This window comes from Balaenoptera ricei, chromosome X (assembly GCF_028023285.1).
Source record: "Balaenoptera ricei isolate mBalRic1 chromosome X, mBalRic1.hap2, whole genome shotgun sequence".
Lineage (NCBI taxonomy): Eukaryota > Metazoa > Chordata > Mammalia > Artiodactyla > Balaenopteridae > Balaenoptera > Balaenoptera ricei.
This window is the reverse complement of record NC_082660.1, coordinates 71719025-71742024: the sequence shown is the minus strand read 5'-3', so window position 1 is coordinate 71742024 and position 23000 is coordinate 71719025. Positions and strand designations below refer to the sequence as shown.

General features: G+C 35.2%; 1 protein-coding gene across 1 annotated transcript in view; it reads right to left on the bottom strand.

Moving 5' to 3' along the window:
- Nucleotides 1-713: 713 nt before the first annotated feature.
- SH3BGRL (SH3 domain binding glutamate rich protein like) overlaps nt 714-23000 on the bottom strand; it is an 84591-nt gene continuing 62304 nt past the window's right edge. Inside the window, exons 2-4 of the mRNA XM_059910240.1 lie at nt 12407-12592; nt 7929-8009; nt 714-2028 (exon numbers count right to left, since the gene is read on the bottom strand). Of these exons, the coding sequence (XP_059766223.1) occupies nt 1996-2028; nt 7929-8009; nt 12407-12592 (300 nt within the window). The 3' untranslated portion in view covers nt 714-1995. The remainder of the gene's footprint in view (nt 2029-7928; nt 8010-12406; nt 12593-23000) is intronic.

Below are 23000 nucleotides of genomic sequence, written 5' to 3'. Positions count from 1 at the left end.
AACAAAGAGTAGCCCCCACTCACCGCAACTAGAGAAAGCCCATGTGCAGCAACGAAGACCCAACACAGACAAAAAAATGAATAAATAAAATAAAAATTTAAAAAGGGAGGGGGGCCTCAGCATAGCCTTGAAGGCAGCTCCCTAATATTCAGAATTTCACTTGCTTTTCTTGTATCCACAGGACATATAGTACTCAGCTGACAAAAAGAAAGATTTCAATTTGGCAAGACTCAATAAAACATTTTACTTTAAATATACATATGTTAATTGTAAGGTATAGTCTAGTAGATATACACATCTCAAAAATGTCATCTAGTTTTAAAGAATGTCTATTTTTGACAGTGTTAACTTATTTGATACTAAAAGTAAAAATGCCCACATAAAATATTGCAAGTATCATCATCTGCATTTGATAAAGCTCAGGAGAAAATATTGAAAAATGTTTTAGCATTTTCCAGAATTTATTACAAAATACCTTGTTTACTTTAGAGTTCTCCATAGCATATTTTTGTACACAAAACAATGGAGTAGTTGTTTGACTCTAGTGTGTATTGCAAAATTCAGAGTCCTAAATAGGAAATTTAGAAAGTTTATTCAAATGGTTTTCTTTCTATTATTTTATCTTTTCTCCTTCCCCACCATCTAAAAAATATATTACCCATCTAAAATTATTATTACACTATTTAGAAATTCCACGAACATAAACACAAAAATTATGTTTCTGACAGTACTGAGTTTATTTTAAAGCATTGCATCATGTTTGAATCTCAGTAAACAAAGCCATGTCTTCATTGTATGTTGATTTTGGCAAAGAGCACAGACTTGCATACATCAAATGATATAATAAAGTAATTTAAAGTAAAAGGTGTTTTCTTTTAGCAATGTGGAACTAAAGTACAATAGTAATGTGGAACTAAAGTACAATATATGTGTCTTCTGGGTGATTTAGGCCATAATGTTTCTTGTCTTCTTAGAAGTTTTCAAAATTAACATTTTTTAAATTGATCCTTTTATCTGATACTTATGCTATTCACTGGAATAGAGGCATAGAAAAGATTTTCTCTGCTTAGATTAATGTACTCATACAATATATGTCTAAGCTGAAACAAAAAGGTCAAATATCTGAGAGATAGTGGCATTCGTGATCACAAGTTGTTTTAAAAGGAGAAAAATGAGTTCCAACCTATTTTAAAATATTTAATTAAAAGTCTGAGCTCTTTGCAAAAGGATGCCATTTTTAACTTATTTGCCATCCCACTTCCATAACATACATATGCATATTTCACTGGGGCAAGCAACTTAGTAACATGATTGCATCATAGCTGTGTAGTTAAGCAAGAAATTTGTCAACTGAATACATCTTTATTTTGGTGGGAGGTCATCTGTTCTGATCACTGAAACATGCAATGCAAGGCTACATTTAGAAGCCTAGAAAACCTGTGGTTCAGTACATAGAAGTTTTAACTACAAAAGAATGGAAATGTTATAATTACCATCAGAAATTACAATGTCTGACATATCATAAACATTATCTGCAACTAGTTTTTAATCACAATAATTTCACATCAAAAAGGTACATATTTTTGTTCACTAAAATTGAGGCAATTTGGGAACAAGAGACAGATTCTTTCTTTCTCGCTCATCTTTTAAAGTTACTCAATGTAGAGCTACAGATATACTTAAGCTGCAATAATAATATCAAAAAAGGGAACAGGTGTTTGCTTTTTAAAATCACTGAAGTACATAAAATGCCTTAGCAGACAACAATACTATTCCATGACACCTACTTAAAATTTTAAGTTCATCTCCCATTCTCCTCATCATAATGTTCACATTTTAATTATGTATTCATTTTGATTGTTTGCATGTGAAAACAACAACTATCTATTATTTTAACATCAAGCCTATTTCTTTTGAAGCCAAGATAATTTTGCTATTTTATAAAAAGCAGTGGAGACTCCTTTGTCAGGATGCTTAAGGCAGAATGTTTAAGGTTCATGCTTGCTGCTTTGCCTGAGCTTCTGCTTCCTGAAATGAAAAACAAACAAAACAGATTTAAATATCACAAAGCAGGCATCCATGTGTATTTTGGTTAGACTATATTACCTCAAATTGCTAAGAATATTCAAAATCAGAAAAATAGCCCCCAGAAAAGACTGCTTAAAAATTCTTAATAGAAAAATTAAAAAATAGAAACTTCTGCCTAGAAATAGATGTCATAGAGGACTGTCTATAATTCCATAAAAGCAAGTGATTTACAATTATAGTTGACATTTTATTTAAAAGTAGCTAAGTTCCGTTTTGAATGATTTTTCACAAAAATTGAGTGTTCAAAAACATTGTCACCTACAGTTTACAGTCACGTGAGTTTTGTTTAAGGATTAAGCTACTTAGAAAATGTGTTATTTGTTAAAATATTGTTGCTTTTAAATTTCATGGCAGTAGGCTCAAAGAGGTAAGGTTGCCTTTCTATTCCTATGGATGGTGAGTACTTCTAGCATAGGAACTCTGACCTATAGTTGTGCTCTGGAAATAAGGATGGGTGGCAAGAGTGACTCTGGTGAAAGAAACCTCAGACTTGAGCTGTAGAAATCATGTATGCTAGACAATGTCACTCTAACATCTGTCACTAATTGAGTACTTGACAGTCTCAGGAGGAGTGACAGCAGCTGCATATTCCAAAATAAGCCTCTGATGCTAACCCCAGAAGAAGGGGAAAAAACAAACAAAAAAAAAGATGCTATATTTTTACCAAAAAAAAGAGAGGTAGAAATGATAGAAAGAAGGAAACCAGAGGACAGTGTAATTCATTCTTAATACATCCTTAACAAAACATATGTAATACACTACTGACTCACCTTCCAAAACTCTTAGTCAAAAAACAAAAACAAACGTCCCTAAGCTCTTTTGAAATTTCTAACATGGTGTTTGGCTGTCTTAATGAATATATCTTAGACCCACATTATGTATTTTGTTTCATTTTATAGAACAAGCTTCCAAAAATTTCCTCACACAACACAATTAATTTTATACTAAAACCCCTCAATGGGGCGTCCCTGGTGGCTCAGTGGTTAAGAATCCGCCTGCTAATGCAGGGGACACGGGTCCGAGTCCTGGTCCAGGAAGATCCCACATGCCGCGGAGCAACTAAGCCCGTGCACAACAACTACTGAGCCTGCGCTCTGGAGCCCGCGAGCCACAACTACTGAGCCCACGTGCCACATCTACTGAAGCCCGCACGCTTAGAGCCCGTGCTTTGCAATCAGAGAAGCCACCTTAGTGAGAAGCCCGTGCACCAAAACGAAGACCCAACGCAGCCAAAAATAAATAAATAAATTAATATAAAAAATAAAAATAAATAAAACCCCTCAGTGGCATAGTATATATAGGTGGGGAAGCAGTGGTATAATAATGTGAATATGTGCTAATGTGAAGTCCTTCTTCTTATGAGCACGTAATGCCTCTGAGTAACTAGTATTTTGGAGACAGCTTAGTTCCCTAAAGTCACACTTATCGATCTTTGCTGTAGTTTGTCATAAATTCCTTAGCTCTCACTTATCCTTTTTAATGGAAGAAATTACTAGCACAAAAATCCAAAACAAAAGGCAATTCAAACTTCTTTGTAATTTGTCTTTAAGAATACATCATATTTAAATTATTTACTTTTCTAATTATGTTTTATTCATCAAATATGTAAATTGTGCTACAAGCTTTATTATTATCTAAAAGTAAGTAGCCAGTATTTATAGTATCATGAGTTATTTAATCAACCAGAGAGCTTTAGAAACAGGCATATGATATGTTCTCGCCCTCTACTCCCACTATATACATCATTCTATAAATGCATTGGTTTTGAGTTAGATAATCCCGGGTTCAAATTCCATATCTGCTACTCAATTATTATGTAGCCTTGGACAAATTACTTAAATTATCTAAGCATCAGTTTCCTCCTCTGTAAAATGGGATTGAGGACACCTAGCTCATAAGGATGGAGTAAAGATAAAATGAGATGAATGTGAACTGTGTAGCTCAATGCTTAGTCCATTGCAGGTATCCAGACTTCTTTCCTGCCGTTTTCCTTTCCACTTTCTGCCTAGTCACTAAGACCAACACCACAGCTAAGTGTTATTAACATACAGTTTCTCTTGGAGATGCAATAAAATGGGATGGGCTTAGTGGAAATAGGAATGCTTCAAATCTCACAGCAGAAGCAGATTTTCATGGCCCCTCCCTAGAGCTAGGTGGTTTAACCAAAGCCAATGAGAACACTTCTTTAACCAGCATGTTCTATACCTTCACCTACTAGTGAACACGGCTTTTCCAGAGGAGTGGTATTCCTCTCAACATGAACATCACTGGATTTTTATTTTTTAGTAAAAATATATCAGTTATTTTATTCCATATCAAAACTATCAACTATACTGCAATGTAAGAAATGCTAGTGCTATGAAATTATCTTCTGTATTAATAGAAGAGTAAAGAGCAAATATTTATATAACATGTTTAACTGCATCTAATATACAAAAGAATTAAAAAAATGATTTGTCTTACAGAGGATTCCTTGCCTTATGGAAATATTTGCCATTGGGTACTTTTAAATATCAAGCTTTCCAGTGCACTGGCTTTCAATAATTTTTAAATGTAAAGAGAATGTATTCTAATTATTTGGAAAATAAAGAAATGGAGAAAAAAGGAAAACATTCATATTATTAGCTATGGTTCCTTTCAGTCTCTTTTTGTCCTATACATAGATTTTAAATGTAATTATCAATAGAATGTTAATTACACAGTAAAAACAATTCTGTAGCTCATTATAATGTATCTTTTCACAAACTCTCATTTTTTAATGAGAGCATGAGTTCACTCAGTGGATAAATCATTTTTGTTGACCCTATTTTTAGACATTTAACTTGTTTTCAAATTTTTTAAGATTATAAATAGCATTTTGATTTATTTTTTTATCCATAAAGACTTTTCCATGTATAGAATTATTTCATTAGGCCTTAATACCCAGTAAAATTACTGGATGAAGAACTATAAACATTTTTGAGGTCCCTGATATATATTTGCTATTTTGGTTTTCAAACAGTAGTACCAATTTATATCATCACCAGTAATATATGAGAGAATATGTTTTAATGCACACTTCTCAGCACTGAGCCTTATCACTTTGTTTTATCTTTGTTAACTTCACAGATGAATATTGTATCTCATTTTATCACATTTCTTCTTATTATGAATGCACTTTTCCAATGTGGGTTAATTAGTTGTATTTCTTATTGCGTATACTTTCTTTTCAGCCAGTTCTTTCTGGAAGACTTATTGTCCTTTTAAATTAAAGGGGAAAACTCTGAAAGCTGAGCTGAAGGATAGAAAAATCATCCTTCTGATATCAAATTTATCACTTTTAGTCTTGGGAAAAACCTATTAAATACTAACATTCAAAATATCCCTATTACCAGTCCACCCTTCAACTCCACTGTCAGTTCCAGACCTTTTTTCTTTATCCCGATCTATCAGCTCCCTCTAGTTCAATACTTGATAACATCTGCTGTTCTTTTACTCTATTCCTACTTCTAGGGTTAAACAAGGATGAAAAAAAAAAACCCACTGTAAACAAGCTGACTGGCTCCACTGTGGGCTCATCAACTCTAACATCAATTGGGACTTTCATCTTGCTCAGCCATCCTTCCATTCATGATCTTCGCCTACTCTTTAGCTTATTTTCAGCAAATGGATCTTTTCAATTCTCAAATTTCCCATCACTCCTAGCAGATGATCATTCTTCCTACCTCATACTAAAGATAAGACATTTTCAAATGTGAACTTCCCTAACCTCCCCACACATTAAAATTTCTATTTTTATCCTTCTCTCTTCATTCTATCCAGTCTCAGAAGAAAACTGCATGTCCTCTCTTTTCCAAGACTAACTCCTCCCTTGGATCACTCACTTTTCTGTTTCCTCCATGACTTTTGCTTCATTTCCCTATCACCCAGGTTAGAAGCCTCAGAGATAGCTTCAATCCTTCCCAGTTCTTTGCATACGTAAACATCTCATAATTTGCCAAATCCTATCACAAGTGATTTTTCTGTGTCTCCTAAATCCATCTTTTCCTTTCTGTAACTGCAGTCCCACTTTAGGCCTTCACCATTGCTTTTCTGGACACTTAAGGTACCCTCTAATGTGTCAGCCCGTCTCTAATATCTCATTTCTCCAATGTTTCACAATCCACACATCTGCCAAATTTATTTTCTTGAGACATAGATCAAATCACATCTTAAAATACAAAGATAATCACATCATTGTCTTCCCTCATTCCCTACCATGGCTTCTAGATGCCTAGAGAATAAAGCCAAAAGTATCTAGCACAGTATTCATAATCTGGCCCCATCCTACCTAGCCAATCTTACCTCCTAATGCATCTCCCTTATTTAATATGTCCTATAGTAAATTCATGCTGCATTACACTCTGCTCCCTGAACATACCTTTGGGTGCAGGTACATCCCAATGCAGTGGTTCCTATTGCAGCCACTGTGAAAGACGCCTAGTGTTACTTCAGTGTTTTAGAATCCCTAACAGTTCAAATGCCAATTCCTCTGTGGAACCTTCCCCAAACTCCTTAGTAGTAATTTATGATTATTTCCTTTGGATGCTTACTGTACTTTATTCATACCAACCATACAGAATTTACCATACTATATCATAATTATTTGTAGACATATTTGTTTTATAATTATTCATATACATGTCCCTCACTAGGTTATAAACACTTTGAAGGTAGAGATTATGTTGTATTCTCCATATTTGCCCTACCATCAATATCAAGTCAATGTTTGACACTCAGTAAATATTTACTGAATGAATAAATGAATGAATGGCTCCTACTTTTCACTGAAGGAAAGGGAGTCATCAGTCACAGAAAACAGACTATCCTTCCTTTTATACTTCCTCTAATATGCACTGAAATCAATGACTTAACTTGGGTTTTACTAACTTGTTTGAAGAAAAATGCCTTACCTAAGATTTCCTACAACTTAAATTATACAAAGCCTAAAATAAGACATTTTATCCATGGGAAAAGAAAGTTTGGCAAGAAAACAGAATTTCATAGTGACTCAGACAACAATGCCTCTGAACAGTCTCTAGTGAAAATACAGACAATAACACAGACTCTCAAAACTGGAGAAGGAGCTGGAGTTTGAAGAATCTGTTTAACAAAAATTAGCTTCTGAGAGCAAAATGTAAAATGATAGAGCAGGGGACATACACTTTTATTAAACCAGCCTTTGTGGAGAAGAAATATGGCAAAAGGCAAACGTATATTTAAAGTCCATAGCTTTGAGACATTTTTTTAAACAGGCGACTTAATTTTTTATATTTTTCTTTGTATGATCTTCCCTGGGAACACCACCACTTGAAAAATTAATTTGTTGTTGGCAGGGGAAAAGCTCCAAATTCAGCCAGCAATTTAGTGACAAGTTTTGATACTCAAATGTTCTTAGTTAATTTGAATAGGTGACTCTAGCATTTGCTGTCACACAAGGACAATAGACACTGACAAGAAGATTACTATGAACTAAGATGCTTTCTGTCCATGTAATACCATACATGACAACTGGAATAATGGCATCTTTAAAATTGTTAACCACTTATTTGCGAATGGGTCAATGAGAAATTTGCTGCCTTGGGCAGCTTGACAGGGAAGTCACTCGGCCTACCTTCTATCCACATACTTTATGTATTTAATTATGCACATCTGTCTGCCCTACTAGGGATTAAGTGCATGCGGAGCAGGGACATTTCTTTTTAGCTATGTTGCACTGCCTCTGGCTTAATCTGAGTACTTAATAAAGTGGAAATCTTACTGATTAAAAAAACCCAGCAGCAATAAAATGGCCTATAAAGAAGGGGAAAAATGAACCATACCTTTGAACCAGGTGGGGCTGTCAAGCCTAAAAAGGCATACACTGCATTATTTTCTCTGGCTTCAAAGAAGGCATCATAGTCCTTGATAAAAGAAGGCAACAAGAATTAGCAATATGCAACCAACAAAGGAAAGAAAAGGGGAAATTAATTCAAAATTATCTGACTGGTCAATATCTTTGATGGCAAACAGGCTAGCTGACTTCAATAATGCTAGACTTCTGGAAAGAGTAGTAAAGCGGCAAGGCTTATTGGATCCCAATTAATGTGGGTTAGAAGATATGCTGATCTGTGAGACAGAAATAGCAAAAGGACTTATTTCATACTGCATAGATCTTAAATCTGCCTCAGGGCAAGCAGCTTTCTCCATAGCCCAAAGCAGCCAACTATTTGCCAGTAAGAGGTTGCTTACTTTTGGGAGGAGGCTGTTGTTCCAGTTTGTCATTATTTCTCTTGCATTATTTATTAAGGTAGAGATGCCCTCAGAACCTACAGAAGGCCAGATTTTAGCTATCCCATGGTCATAAAAATAGTAAATCTGTGCTGTGTTCAGAGGAAGGGTATGAGATTTTCATGAAATATGACTGGAAGAGTAAACAATCCAGGGATCTAATAAAAGCTTCACATGACTAAATTCAGTTGGGCTTCCCACTGTCATCCTCTAAACCACCATGCATGCTCCAAAAGTAACAAACAGAACTGCCTATATTTGACTATGACATATAATCAATAGGAAATATGCTTAGAAAACACAGCCATTGTCTATACCTGGCCTTAGTTTGTTTGACTTAAAACACACAGGGAGGGACTTCCCTGGCAGTCCAGTGGTTAAGACTCTGCGCTTCCAATGGATGGGGCACAGGTTCTATCCCTGGTCGGGGATCCCAAATGCCTCATGGCATGGCCAAAAAATTAAAAAATTAAAAATTAAAAAAAAATTTCTCTAAAAAAACCCAAAAACACAGAGATAAGCTTGGCATTTTGGCTGAGTTATTAGAGGTAAAATGCTCTCAAAATTTGCTGGCTTCTCTAGAGATTGCCTCACCAACAGATCACCAACTACAAGGTTCTTTTCTAGCATATATAGTTCCTGGTACTTGGAGGATCTGGAGGTATAAAGTTTACGGCCTCTCAAGCCATTGATGACCCTAAATTTGACCCCTACCTCAAGAAACATCAGAATTTCTCTCATTTAGGGACTCTTTTAACACAGCCAGTATTGTTTAGAGCCACAGAGATCTCCTCAAGGGTTGTCTCAAAGCATCTTTTTGTGTACCCTAGATGTTGACAAAGGAATAAATCATAAACAACAGGCATTTATGACCAGCCTCTTATACTCTTTGAACTCACTATTCAAAAGTGAAACTAACTGGATCTTGATACAAAATCCATACTGAGACACATGACCTATAAGTTACTCAAGGTAAAGAAGCAATATACATCATATCTATATTCAACCACTTGGAAGTAACCTCAAAATGCTAGTTAAAAGAACCTAACAGTTATACAATAGACATTTCTTACTATCATCAAATCAATAAAAACAGTCTGTGTCATTCTTTAAACTCATGTGAAAGAAAGCAGGTCTTCAAATACATTGAAATCTGATCATGAAATACTATGTAGAGTAATCTAGTTATCTCTGTTTCAGGTGTTTGGGGATCACAGTACATTATTTGTTGGCCCTGAACTTAGCACACACAAACAGATTTGTAGCTCTGAGAGAAAAGAACATCAGCTTCTCAATTAAGCAGGATTAATTAATTTATTGTGCAAATATGTATTGAGCACCTACTACATGCCAATCACTGTTCCTGGTGCTAAGAATACAAGAGTAAACAAAACATAGTCTGCTTCTTCTATAGGAATTCTCTTGAGGAAAAATATACTTTATTTACATCTTTGGGATTCCAATAACATTAATCCAGAATGTATTCTACCATATATTTGTATCATATTAATTATTTCATGAAAATGTGCTTTAGTTCTTCATATACACAGCATAAGCTCTTTCAGAACAAAGATTACCCTTAAAAATTTTGTATCGTCTATAGCAGAGCTTCATTTATGTTGGCAGGGTAATTATTTCAGTCACATCCTAATCTGGAAATAGAACCTAAGCTATAGCTCAATGATTCTAAAAAGGAGGTAATTTTCCCCCAGGGACGTCTGGCAAAATCTGGAAACATTTTTGTTTTTTCACAACTGGGAGGGTGCTACTAGCACTCATGGATAGAAGCCAGGGATGCTGCTAAACATCCTACAATGCACAGGGGAGCCCCCATAAACCCAACATATCAGTAGTGCCAAGGCTGAGAAACCTTGAGATAGTTTAAACAAGGGAATTTAATACGAAGAACCACTTACAAAAGATTAAAGAGCTGAAAGGCAGACAGGAGACGGTGAGGCAGCCCAGAGACTAGAAATAGCAGGAAGCTGCTACCACAGCTAGCGCTGAAGGGAAAAGTGGAGAAGGTAGTATTACAGAGCTGGTACCACAAAGGAGATGTAGCCACTGTCATGGACACCTCCAGAAAAAGGGGGATACCTTGGCTTTTCCTCTCCTCCTGCCCTCCACTCATCCAACCAGTGCCTCCTATTATCGGCCAAACCTAATAGGCAGCCAGTTGGCAATGGACACTGGGAAATATAATTTGCTGAGGTCAGCCTCCCACAATACAGAATGAAACAAGAAAAGAACAAAGATGGGATCTTTGAGTAAACAGGAAAATTAACAACGCAGTGGTTTAATAGAAAGAGTAAGAACTTCAGAATAAGACAGATCTAGGTTTAAATTCTAGCTGCATCACTTACTAATTGTATGATTTAGGAAGTTAGTTAACCTCTTCTAGGCCTCAATATCTTCATCTATGAAACAGGAATAACAATATCTACACCTCATGAGATTAGTATGAGAACTGACTAATATAATACACATAAAGTATGTAGCACAATAGCTGACATATAATATGCTTTCTATGAATGGTTGCTATACACTTTTCTCCCTAACGTCTGTATAGGGACAAATCTTAATTATTGTTATGACTCCTAACTCAGTGCCTGGCACACAGCAGGCACTCAAAAGAAAATGGATTCCTTTTCCATTAACAAATATTTGTTTGGTTGTGTCTCACCTCCTGCACCTTCCTTTTCATCTTCCCATTTCTCAGTGATACTTGCCTTTTTTTCCATAACATACTCCATTCCCTTGTAGTGTGGCTTCCAAAGGAGAAATAAACCAGGTAAATTTGGCTTCTCAAACATCACCCTTACAACCCAAAATGTGTTTCTTTTTAAAAGTCAAACAAATTGAAATTCCTGCTTCAAAAAGGAGAGATTAAGACAATATATGCTGGCTTAGATTGGACTGGATGACCTCTGAGGCCTCTTTCAGCCCCTGAGAGTCAACAATTTGCAGAAATTTCAAATATAGAGGCACTGAGGTTTCACCATGTAAATGAATAGCCTAATTGTCTTTTCCTTATCTACACAGTATGTCTTTACACATTGGCCCTGTTTGCAGCAGCAGAAGAAATCTTCTGGCCCCTCCTCAGAAGTGACAAATTCAATTCACAGAGAAAATATTTTATGCTAATGGACTTCTCAATTTTGCCATACCCTCCCTTAGGTGTTCTCCTTCTCACTCCCATATAAACACATGAGTTAGAAGATTTGGATTGCTGGCTCTAAAAACATTTGTTCCTCAATTATGCTAATTCTGAGGACACAGCAAAGCAAACAGTTCTTTACTGGAAATTCCTATAGCCCTTACATATGCTTTCTGTACCATGTCATCACATGGATGTGGCCTCATAACCACTCTCTCTGTTTCAGGTGTGTTTGATTCTACCCACACAACACTCCCAATCAGCTCTTTAAGAAAAGAGGCTTTGTTTTATACATACTTGTACTTGCCATGGTATCTAGAATGGCCATAGGCTACAAATGTTACTTAAATACACAGTGAATGAACATTGAAGGGAACTACTTCATGGTTTAAATGAAGGCTAACTAAGATGACAAACTTGAAAGCACCAGTCACAAAGTAAAAACTCTACTCTTGTTTCCCTCATCCATACATTAGTTCAATTAGCTAACTCAAAATTTTAAGAAAATTCATTAATAATATCTAAATAAAAGTTTTACTACCTTGAAGCAGAAACTAAGATATTCCTCTTTTTAAACTAATTTTAATCTAAATAAGTAAAACAGCTCACCTCTTTTCAGTGGCTTCTTCATGGACATACTAGAAATAATATAAATGCTCTGGTCTGTACTTATACATTCACAGATAATCTTTTGGTGAATGACTCATCCATTTGCCTTCTAGTAGAAGGTAAAATACCCCAGCTGCCTAGGATGGATGTAGAGGATGAACAGGAGAAATGACTGTGTGTAGATTTGGGGTGGGAGTAAAAGAAAGAGGATGGGTTTGAGGCAATCCATTTTTGAAAAAACAAGAATTTTAATTGGTTCCTTACCCCACGGTACTGGCTTTCATTGAAAATCTGAGGTGGCAGGGGGTACCCTGTGGCTGGTCGACTGTTTTCAGGTACATTTTCTCTCATCCACTTCCGATTCTCTTCATTGGCTGCAATATCTTTTTCTTCAAATCCTATTTTGTTAGCTTCTAGGAAACCAAGCACATCTTGCTGTTTCTTCTTAATCTAGGGCCCAAAGGACAAGAAGTTATATTGTTGAACAAACAGCTTTTATTATTTTTGTTTATCATATTCAACAAAAAAGTGTTAATGAACTAGCAGAAATGAATTCAGACATGGATCAAGATTTGTGGTTTAAAAGAAGATATATAGTTTTCCCTCTATTATTTTGTTGTTAATGATATCTCACAAGTGGATTGAAGAGCTTTCAGATCACAGGTCCTTTTATCAACCCAACTTTTTCTTTTATTCACTGAAATGCTCATATCTAATCATGAAGAAGAAAAGCTAGCTGATGCATATCAATAACCTCAAGTGCAATTACCTCAAAAGTTTGAATAGTGGGAAGGTGTGTTTTCCGATTATCTACAAGCCTCTCTTAATTTTAGCCTTTGTTGAAAGTCATTCCAAATGACCTGAGTCTACTTCCTGTCTTAATAAGCATCATACAGTGAACAGAAATGAATCTTTCCTTGAGAATGTTATAAGACTCTATGTGTCAATTTTGATCATTTGGAACAGAAACTGAACAAGAAAACAAGAGTCTTTTTCATGAAAGTGCCGAGCTACAACAACACATTTAATCAAGATGGAGTTTTGTCTTGTTTTATAATCAACCTGTCACATTTTCTCAGCTAACACTTTATTGAAGATCAACAGAGGTTCCAACTGTGATGCACTAAAATCTAAAATGATTGTCCGAAACTGTATTTAATAGCTATTCAACAATATTTCTTTGGTGCCTCTTAAGTGTGTAAGAAATTTATCAGGTTCTTTAAAATGTCTAAAGAAAAATAGCAGATTCCCTCCTAAAATTACAATCTAGAGGGAGGGATTAGACATAGATATATTAAAAATTTCAATTATAACATGGTATTTAAATATGAAGCTAAGGTGGTCAGGTGAGAGGAGTCAAGTGAATGACAAAGCCAAGAGTGCAAGGAACTTAGAAGAGAGAGCAAGCGCTTATTGCTATGAGTGATGCCACTTAGACTAAGCTTAATAATGACAGCACACATGCTGCATACTACATCCATCTATATTGCATGCAGTCTATGGTTTTAGTGAAAGCACGATACACTTATTAAAGTTTAATATAATTGTCCAGCTGTGAAAAATGTGCTCACAAATATTACAGCATATTGAACTAGAACAATAAAGGTACAGTATTACAAAATAAACTTGGAAACTTTCTAAATGGATGCTCATAATTTCTATGACTAAATTCTTACACATAATTGAAGTCTCTAAATGAATAAACACTTGTGTGGGTGTGTATTTTGTCTTTTTAAACAGGTTATAATTTGTGACCCAGTCAACTTCTGCAAAGAGAAATTCAGATATATAAATTCCTTCCAATTGGTTCTGTTTGTTTCAAATGCTGCCACAAGAAGGGCTATGCTAATTTGTAGTTAAATAATAAGACTGTCTTTGCCTAGCCAGTGCCTATCGATTTAAGAGTGGGATGAAGGAAGCATGAACAAATAGAATTTAAAGCTGCCTTTTCAGTCTTTTACTAATCTACTTACAAAATACACCCAAAAGGAAAATCAAGTCTGAATCCCCAGTTAGTCTGTTTGGCACTAGACTACTGCAGTGTTGCCACTGTGTAGTCATTTAGTAACCAAAGAGATCTGTGTGCATTTTAAATGAATACTATCATGAGTCCTTAAGCCACTGGCTTCCTACTGCTTAATCTAATGGTATAACCACAGCAAGAGACACTTGTTTTCATCTTGCCTGTTTTGCAATATTTTAAAAAATGCTTTGGTCACAATCAGCCATGTAAAACTTGTAATTCATATCTCTTTACCAACAAGTCTACAACAAATCTAGGGTAAGATTATTAAGAATTTTCTTGTTGATCTCCCACCTCTACCCCTAGCTACCTGGAGTTCTCCTGACAGATGTTCAAAGATGTGGCAGCATAAGAGCACAATGTAAAGTTTGCTATTTTACTGCTGTCTGCCTCCCCAAATACTGTTATTAATTTCTTTTTCAGTTGCAATTCTACCACATTATGTATAGAGAGATATTAGGCTCAAGTAATTTCAGAAGTAGAGCCTTGAAAAAAAACACAGTTACAGAAAGATAGAGAAGATGAAAAGGCAGAGGGCTATGTACCAGATGAAGGAACAAGAAAAAACCCCAGAAAAACAACTAAATGAAGTGGATATAGGCAACCTTCCAGAAAAAGAATTCAGAATAATGATAGTGAAGATGATCCAGGACCTCGGAATAAGAATGGAGGCAAAGATCGAGAAGACGCAAGAAATGATTAACAAAGACCTAGAAGAATTAAAGAACAAACAAACAGAGATGACCAATACAATAACTGAAATGAAAACTACACTAGAAGGAATCAATAGCAGAATAACTGAGGCAGAAGAACGGATAAGTGACCTGGAAGACAGAATGGTGGAATTCACTGCTGTGGAACAGACTAAAGAAAAAAGAATGAAAAGAAATGAAGACAGCCTAAGAGACCTCTGGGACAACATTAAACGCAACAACATTCGCATTATAGGGGTCCCAGAAGGAGAAGAGAGAGAGAAAGGACCAGAGAAAATATTTGAAGAGATTATAGTCAGAAACTTCCCTAACATGGGAAAGGAAATAGCCACCCAAGTCCAGGAAGCGCAGAGAGTCCCATACAGAATAAACCCAAGGAGAAACACGCCGAGACACATAGTAATCAAAGTGGCAAAAATTAAAGACAAAGAAAAATTATTGAAAGCAGCAAGGGAAAAACGACAAATAACATACTAGTGAACTCCCATAAGGTTAACAGCTGATTTCTCAGCAGAAACTCTGCAAGCCAGAAGGGAGTGGCATGATATACTTAAAGTGATGAAAGAGAAGAACCTACAACCAAGATTACTCTACCCGGCAAGGATCTCATTTAGATTTGATGGAGAAATCAAAAGCTTTACAGACAAGCAAAAGCTAAGAGAATTCAGCACCACCAAAACAGCTCTACAACAAATGCTAAAGGAACTTCTCTAAGTGGGAAACACAAGAGAAGAAAAGGACCTACAAAAACAAACCCAAAACAATTAAGAAAATGGTCATAGGAACATACATATCGATTATTACCTTAAACGTGAATGGATTAAATGCCCCAACCAAAAGACATAGACTGGCTGAATGGATACAAAAACAAGACCCATATATATGCTGTCTACAAGAGACCCACTTTAGACCTAGGGACACATACAGACTGAAAGTGAGGGGATGGAAAAAGATATTCCATGCAAATGGAAATCAAAAGAAAGCTGGAGTAGCTATACTCATATCAGATAAAATAGACTTTAAAATAAAGAATGTTACAAGAGACAAGGAAGGACACTACATAATGATCCAGGGATCAATCCAAGAAGAAGATATAACAATTATAAATATATATGCACCCAACATAGGAGCACCTCAATACATAAGGCAACTGCTAACAGCTATAAAAGAGGAAATCGACAGGAACACAATAATAGTGGGGGACTTTAACACCTCACTTACACCAATGGACAGATCATCCAAAATGAAAATAAATAAGGAAACAGAAGCTTTAAATGACACAATAGACCAGATAGATTTAATTGATATATATCGGACATTCCATCCAAAAACAGCAGATTACACGTTCTTCTCAAGTGCGCACGGAACATTCTCCAAGATAGATCACATCTTGGGTCACAAATCAAGCCTCAGTAAATTTAAGAAAATTGAAATCATATCAAGCATCTTTTCTGACCACAACGCTATGAGATTAGAAATGAATTACAGGGAAAAAAACGTAAAAAGGACAAACACATGGAGGCTAAACAATACGTTACTAAATAACCAAGAGATCACTGAAGAAATCAAAGAGGAAATCAAAAAATACCTAGAGACAAATGACAATGAAAACACGACGACCCAAAACCTATGGGATGCAGCAAAAGCAGTTCTAAGAGGGAAGTTTATAGCTATACAAGCCTACCTAAAGAAACAAGAAAAAGCTCAAGTAAACAATCTAACCTTACACTTAAAGAAACTAGAGAAAGAAGAACAAACAAAACCCAAAGTTAGCAGAAGGAAAGAAATCATAAAGATCAGAGCAGAAATAAATGAAATAGAAACAAAGAAAACAATAGCAAAGATAAATAAAACTAAAAGTTGGTTCTTTGAGAAGATAAACAAAATTGATAAGCCATTAGCCAGGCTCATCAAGAAAAAGAGGGAGAGGACTCAAATCAATAAAATCAGAAATGAAAAAGGAGAAGTTACAACAGACACTGCAGAAATACAAAGCATCCTAAGAGACTACTACAAGCAACTTTATGCCAATAAAATGGACAACCTGGAAGGAATGGACAAATTCTTAGAAAGGTATAACCTTCCAAGACTGAACCAGGAAGAAATAGAAAATATGAACAGACCAATCACAAGTAATGAAATTGAAACTGTGATTAAAAATCTTCCAACAAACAAAAGTCCAGGACCAGACGGCTTCACAGGTGAATTCTATCAAACATTTAGAGAAGAGCTAACACCCATCCTTCTCAAACTCTTCCAAAAAATTGCAGAGGAAGGAACACTCCCAAACTCATTCTATGAGGCCACCATCACCCTGATACCAAAACCAGACAAAGACACTACAAAAAAAGAAAATTACAGACCAATATCACTGATGAATATAGATGCAAAAATCCTCAACAAAATACTAGCAAACAGAATCCAACAACACATTAAAAGGATCATACACCACGATCAAGTGGGATTTATCCCAGGGATGCAAGGATTCTTCAATATACGCAAATCAATCAATGTGATACACCATATTAACAAATTGAAGAATAAAAACCATATGATCATCTCAATAGATGCAGAAAAAGCTTTTGACAAAATTCAACACCCATTTCTGATAAAAACTCTCCAGAAAGTGGGCATAGAGGGAAGCTACCTCAACATAATAAAGGCCATATATGACAAACCCACAGCAAACATCATTCTCAATGGTGAAAAACTGAAAGCATTTCCTCTAAGATCAGGAACGAGACAAGGATGTCCACTCTCACCACTATTATTCAACATAGTTTTGGAAGTCCTAGCCACGGCAATCAGAGAAGAAAAAGAAATAAAAGGAATACAAATTGGAAAAGAAGAAGTAAAACTGTCACTGTTTGCGGATGACATGATACTATACATAGAGAATCCTAAAACTGCCACCAGAAAACTGCTAGAGCTAATTAATGAATATGGTAAAGTTGCAGGATACAAAATTAATGCACAGAAATCTCTTGCATTCCTATACACTAATGATGAAAAATCTGAAAGAGAAATTATGGAAACACTCCCATTTACCATTGCAACAAAAAGAATAAAATACCTAGGAATAAACCTACCTAGGGAGACAAAAGACCTGTATGCAGAAAACTATAAGACACTGATGAAAGAAATTAAAGATGATACCAACCGATGGAGAGATATACCATGTTCTTGGATTGGAAGAATCAACATTGTGAAAATGAGTATACTACCCAAAGCAATCTACAGATTCAATGCAATCCCTATCAAATTACCAATGGCATTTTTTACTGAGCTAGAACAAATCATCTTAAAATTTGTATGGAGACACAAAAGACCCCGAATAGGCAAAGCAGTCTTGAGGCAAAAAAATGGAGCTGGAGGAATCAGACTCCCTGACTTCAGACTATACTACAAAGCTACAGTAATCAAGACAATATGGTACTGGCACAAAAACAGAAACATAGATCAATGGAACAAGATAGAAAGCCCAGACATTAACCCACGCACCTATGGTCAACTAATCTATGACAAAGGAGGCAAAGATATACAATGGAGAAAAGACAGTCTCTTCAATAAGTGGTGCTGGGAAAACTGGACAGCTACATGTAAAAGAATGAAATTAGAATACTCCCTAACACCATACACAAAAATAAACTCAAAATGGATTAGAGACCTAAATATAAGACTGGACACTATAAAACTCTTAGAGGAAAACATAGGAAGAACACTCTTTGACATAAATCACAGCAAGATCTTTTTTGATCCACCTCCTAGAGTAATGGAAATAAAAACAAAAATAAACAAGTGGGACCTAATGAAACTTCAAAGCTTTTGCACAGCAAAGGAAACCATAAACAAGACGAAAAGACAACCCTCAGAATGGGAGAAAATATTTGCAAATGAATCAACGGACAAAGGATTAATCTCCAAAATATATAAACAGCTCATTCAGCTCAATATCAAAGAAACAAACACCCCAATCCAAAAATGGGCAGAAGACCTAAATAGACATTTCTCCAAAGAAGACATACAGATGGCCACGAAGCACATGAAAAGATGCTCAACATCACTAATTATTAGAGAAATGCAAATCAAAACTACAATGAGGTATCACCTCACTCCTGTTAGAATGGGCATCATCAGAAAATCTACAAACAACAAATGCTGGAGAGGGTGTGGTGAAAAGGGAACCCTCTTGCACTGTTGGTGGGAATGTAAATTGATACAGCCACTATGGAGAACAATATGGAGGTTCCTTAAAAAACTAAAAATAGAATTACCATATGACCCAGCAATCCCACTACTGGGCATATACCCAGGGAAAACCGTAATTCAAAAAGACACATGCACCCGAATGTTCATTGCAGCACTATTTACAATAGCCAGGTCATGGAAGCAACCTAAATGCCCATCAACAGACGAATGGATAAAGAAGATGTGGTACATATATACAATGGAATATTACTCAGCCATAAAAAGGAACGAAATTGAGTCATTTGTTGAGACGTGGATGGATCTAGAGACTGTCATACAGAGTGAAGTAAGTCAGAAAGAGAAAAACAAATATCGTATATTAATGCATGTATGCGGAACCTAGAAAAATGGTACAGATGAGCCAGTTTGCAGGGCAGAAGTTGAGACACAGATGTAGAGAATGGACATATGGACACCAAGGGGGGAAAACTGCGGTGGGGTGGGGATGGTGGTGTGCTGAATTGGGCGATTGGGATTGACATGTATACACTGATGTGTATAAAACTGATGCCTAATAAGAACCTGCAGTATAAAAAAACAAACAAAACAACTAATACTAAACTTTCATTGGGTTATTTGTATGGAAATATGTTAATATAAATGTTTCAGACATTACATGAAATTTCTAAAAATCTTATATTTGTATTTGTATGGAAATATGTATGGAAATATGTTAATATAAATGTTTCAGACATTACATGAAATTTCTAAAAATCATATTTGTATTTGTATGGAAATATGTATGGGAATATGTTAATATAAATGTTTCAGACATTACATGAAATTACTAAAAATCTTATATTTGTACTTGTATGGAAATATGTATGGAAATATGTTAATATAAATGTTTCAGACATTACATGAAATTTCTAAAAATCTTATATGTTCTGGTATAATGTTATAAGTAATAATCCTAGTTATTACTTTAAAATGTATATCTCAGAAATAACTAATTTTCTTGTCAACTGCATTATTATGAACTGTCATCAAATCTTTAACCGTGGTCATTGTTAAGTCTTTTGTCATTTACAGACAGTTCTGGGTGTACTCTGATGATTTTGCAAATATGTTCCTATAAAAGGGTTTCATCTTCAAGAAATACATGGAAAAGACTCTGACAAGTACAGGTTTCTGGTAACGGACTGTACTGCTGAACTGAATGAATAAGCATTTTCAGAACTCTAATGAAAAACTGATGAACTCATAAAAGTGCTAACAAAAGATCAAGACGAAAAAAAAAAAATTAATTACATGGGACTGAGTGAACTGATGAGGATGAGTATAATTTTTGTGACTTTCTGTCTGAATTAAAAAAAAAAAAAAAAAAAAAAAAAAAAAAAAATTCCACAAGGACTCAGAGGCAAAGAATATACAAATCAATTTTCACTGCAAAGTAAAGGAGCTGTTACAGTGGAGGATTACTGGACTGAATGTCAATACTATGACATAGTATGAGTGTGTTTCATGTTTGGTAATTGCAATCATTGTTGCTTTTGTTGTGGTCATCCATGTACAATGCTTGGTGTCAGTCGATTTATCTCTTGTAAAAATAAAATACAGTGTGTGTGTGAAAAAAAAAAAAAAAAAAAAAAATTTTTGACTCTCAGTAAAAGATATACACACACATATTATTATAAATTATAATTATATATAAAATTATAACTTTTATATACTTATTAAATTATACTTTATATTGTAAATTATAAATAAAATATAGATGTGTCACTTAAAAAAAAAAATAATAATAATTACCTTAAACGTGAATGGATTAAATGCCCCAACCAAAAGACATAGACTGGCTGAATGGATACAAAAACAAGACCCATATATATGCTGTCTACAAGAGACCCACTTTACACTTAGGGACACATACAGACTGAAAGTGAGGGGATGGAAAAAGATATTCCATGCAAATGGAAATCAAAAGAAAGCTGGAGTAGCTATACTCATATCAGATAAAATAGACTTTAAAATAAAGAATGTTACAAGAGACAAGGAAGGACACTACATAATGATCCAGGGATCAATCCAAGAAGAAGATATAACAATTATAAATATATATGCACCCAACATACGAGCACCTCAATACATAAGGCAACTGCTAACAGCTATAAAAGAGGAAATCGACAGTAACACAATAATAGTGGGGGACTTTAACACCTCACTTACACCAATGGACAGATCATCCAAAATGAAAATAAATAAGGAAACAGAAGCTTTAAATGACACAATAGACCAGATAGATTTAACTGATATATATAGGACATTCCATCCAAAAACAGCAGATTACACGTTCTTCTCAAGTGCGCACGGAACATTCTCCAGGATAGATCACATCTTGGGTCACAAATCAAGCCTCAGTAAATTTAAGAAAATTGAAATCATATCAAGCATCTTTTCTGACCACAACGCTATGAGATTAGAATTGAATTACAGGGAAAAAAACGTAAAAAACACAAACACATGGAGGCTAAACAATACGTTACTAAATAACCAAGAGATCACTGAAGAAATCAAAGAGGAAATCAAAAAATACCTAGAGACAAATGACAATGAAAACACGACGACCCAAAACCTATGGGATGCAGCAAAAGCAGTTCTAAGAGGGAAGTTTATAGCCATACAAGCCTACCTCAAGAAACAAGAAAAATCTCAAGTAAACAATCTAAACTTACACCTAAAGTAACTAGAGAAAGAAGAACAAACAAAACCCAAAGTTAGCAGAAAGAAAGAAATCATAAAGATCAGAGCAGAAATAAATGAAATAGAAACAAAGAAAACAATAGCAAAGATCAATAAAACTAAAAGTTGGTTCTTTGAGAAGATAAACAAAATTGATAAGCCATTAGCCAGACTCATCAAGAAAAAGAGGGAGAGGACTCAAATCAATAAAATCAGAAATGAAAAAGGAGAAGTTACAACAGACATCGCAGAAATACAAAGCATCCTAAGAGACTACTACAAGCAACTTTATGCCAATAAAATGGACAACCTGGAAGAAATGGACAAATTCTTAGAATGGTATAACCTTCCAAGACTGAACCAGGAAGAAACAGAAAATATGAACAGACCAATCACAAGTAATGAAATTGAAACTGTGATTAAAAATCTTCCAAAAAACAAAAGTCCAGGACCAGATGGCTTCACACGTGAATTCTATCAAACATTTAGAGAAGAGCTAACACCCATCCTTCTCAAACTCTTCCAAAAAATTGCAGAGGAAGGAACACTCCCAAACTCATTCTATGAGGCCACCATCACCCTGATACCAAAACCAGACAAAGACACTACAAAAAAAGAAAATTACAGACCAATATCACTGATGAATATAGATGCAAAAATCCTCAACAAAATACTAGCAAACAGAATCCAACAACACATTAAAAGGATCATACACCATGATCAAGTGGGATTTATCCCAGGGATGCAAGGATTCTTCAATATACGCAAATCAATCAGTGTGATACACCATATTAACAAATTGAAGAATAAAAACCATATGATCATCTCAATAGATGCAGAAAAAGCTTTTGACAAAATTCAACACCCATTTCTGATAAAAACCCTCCAGAAAGTGGGCATAGAGGGAACTTACCTCAACATAATAAAGGCCATATATGACAAACCCACAGCAAACATCATTCTCAATGGTGAAAAACTGAAAGCATTTCCTCTAAGATCAGGAATGAGACAAGGATGTCCACTCTCACCACTATTATTCAACATAGTTCTGGAAGTCCTAGCCACGGCAATCAGAGAAGAAAAAGAAATAAAAGGAATACAAATTGGAAAGGAAGAAGTAAAACTGTCACTGTTTACGGATGACATGATACTATACATAGAGAATCCTAAAACTGCCACCAGAAAACTGCTA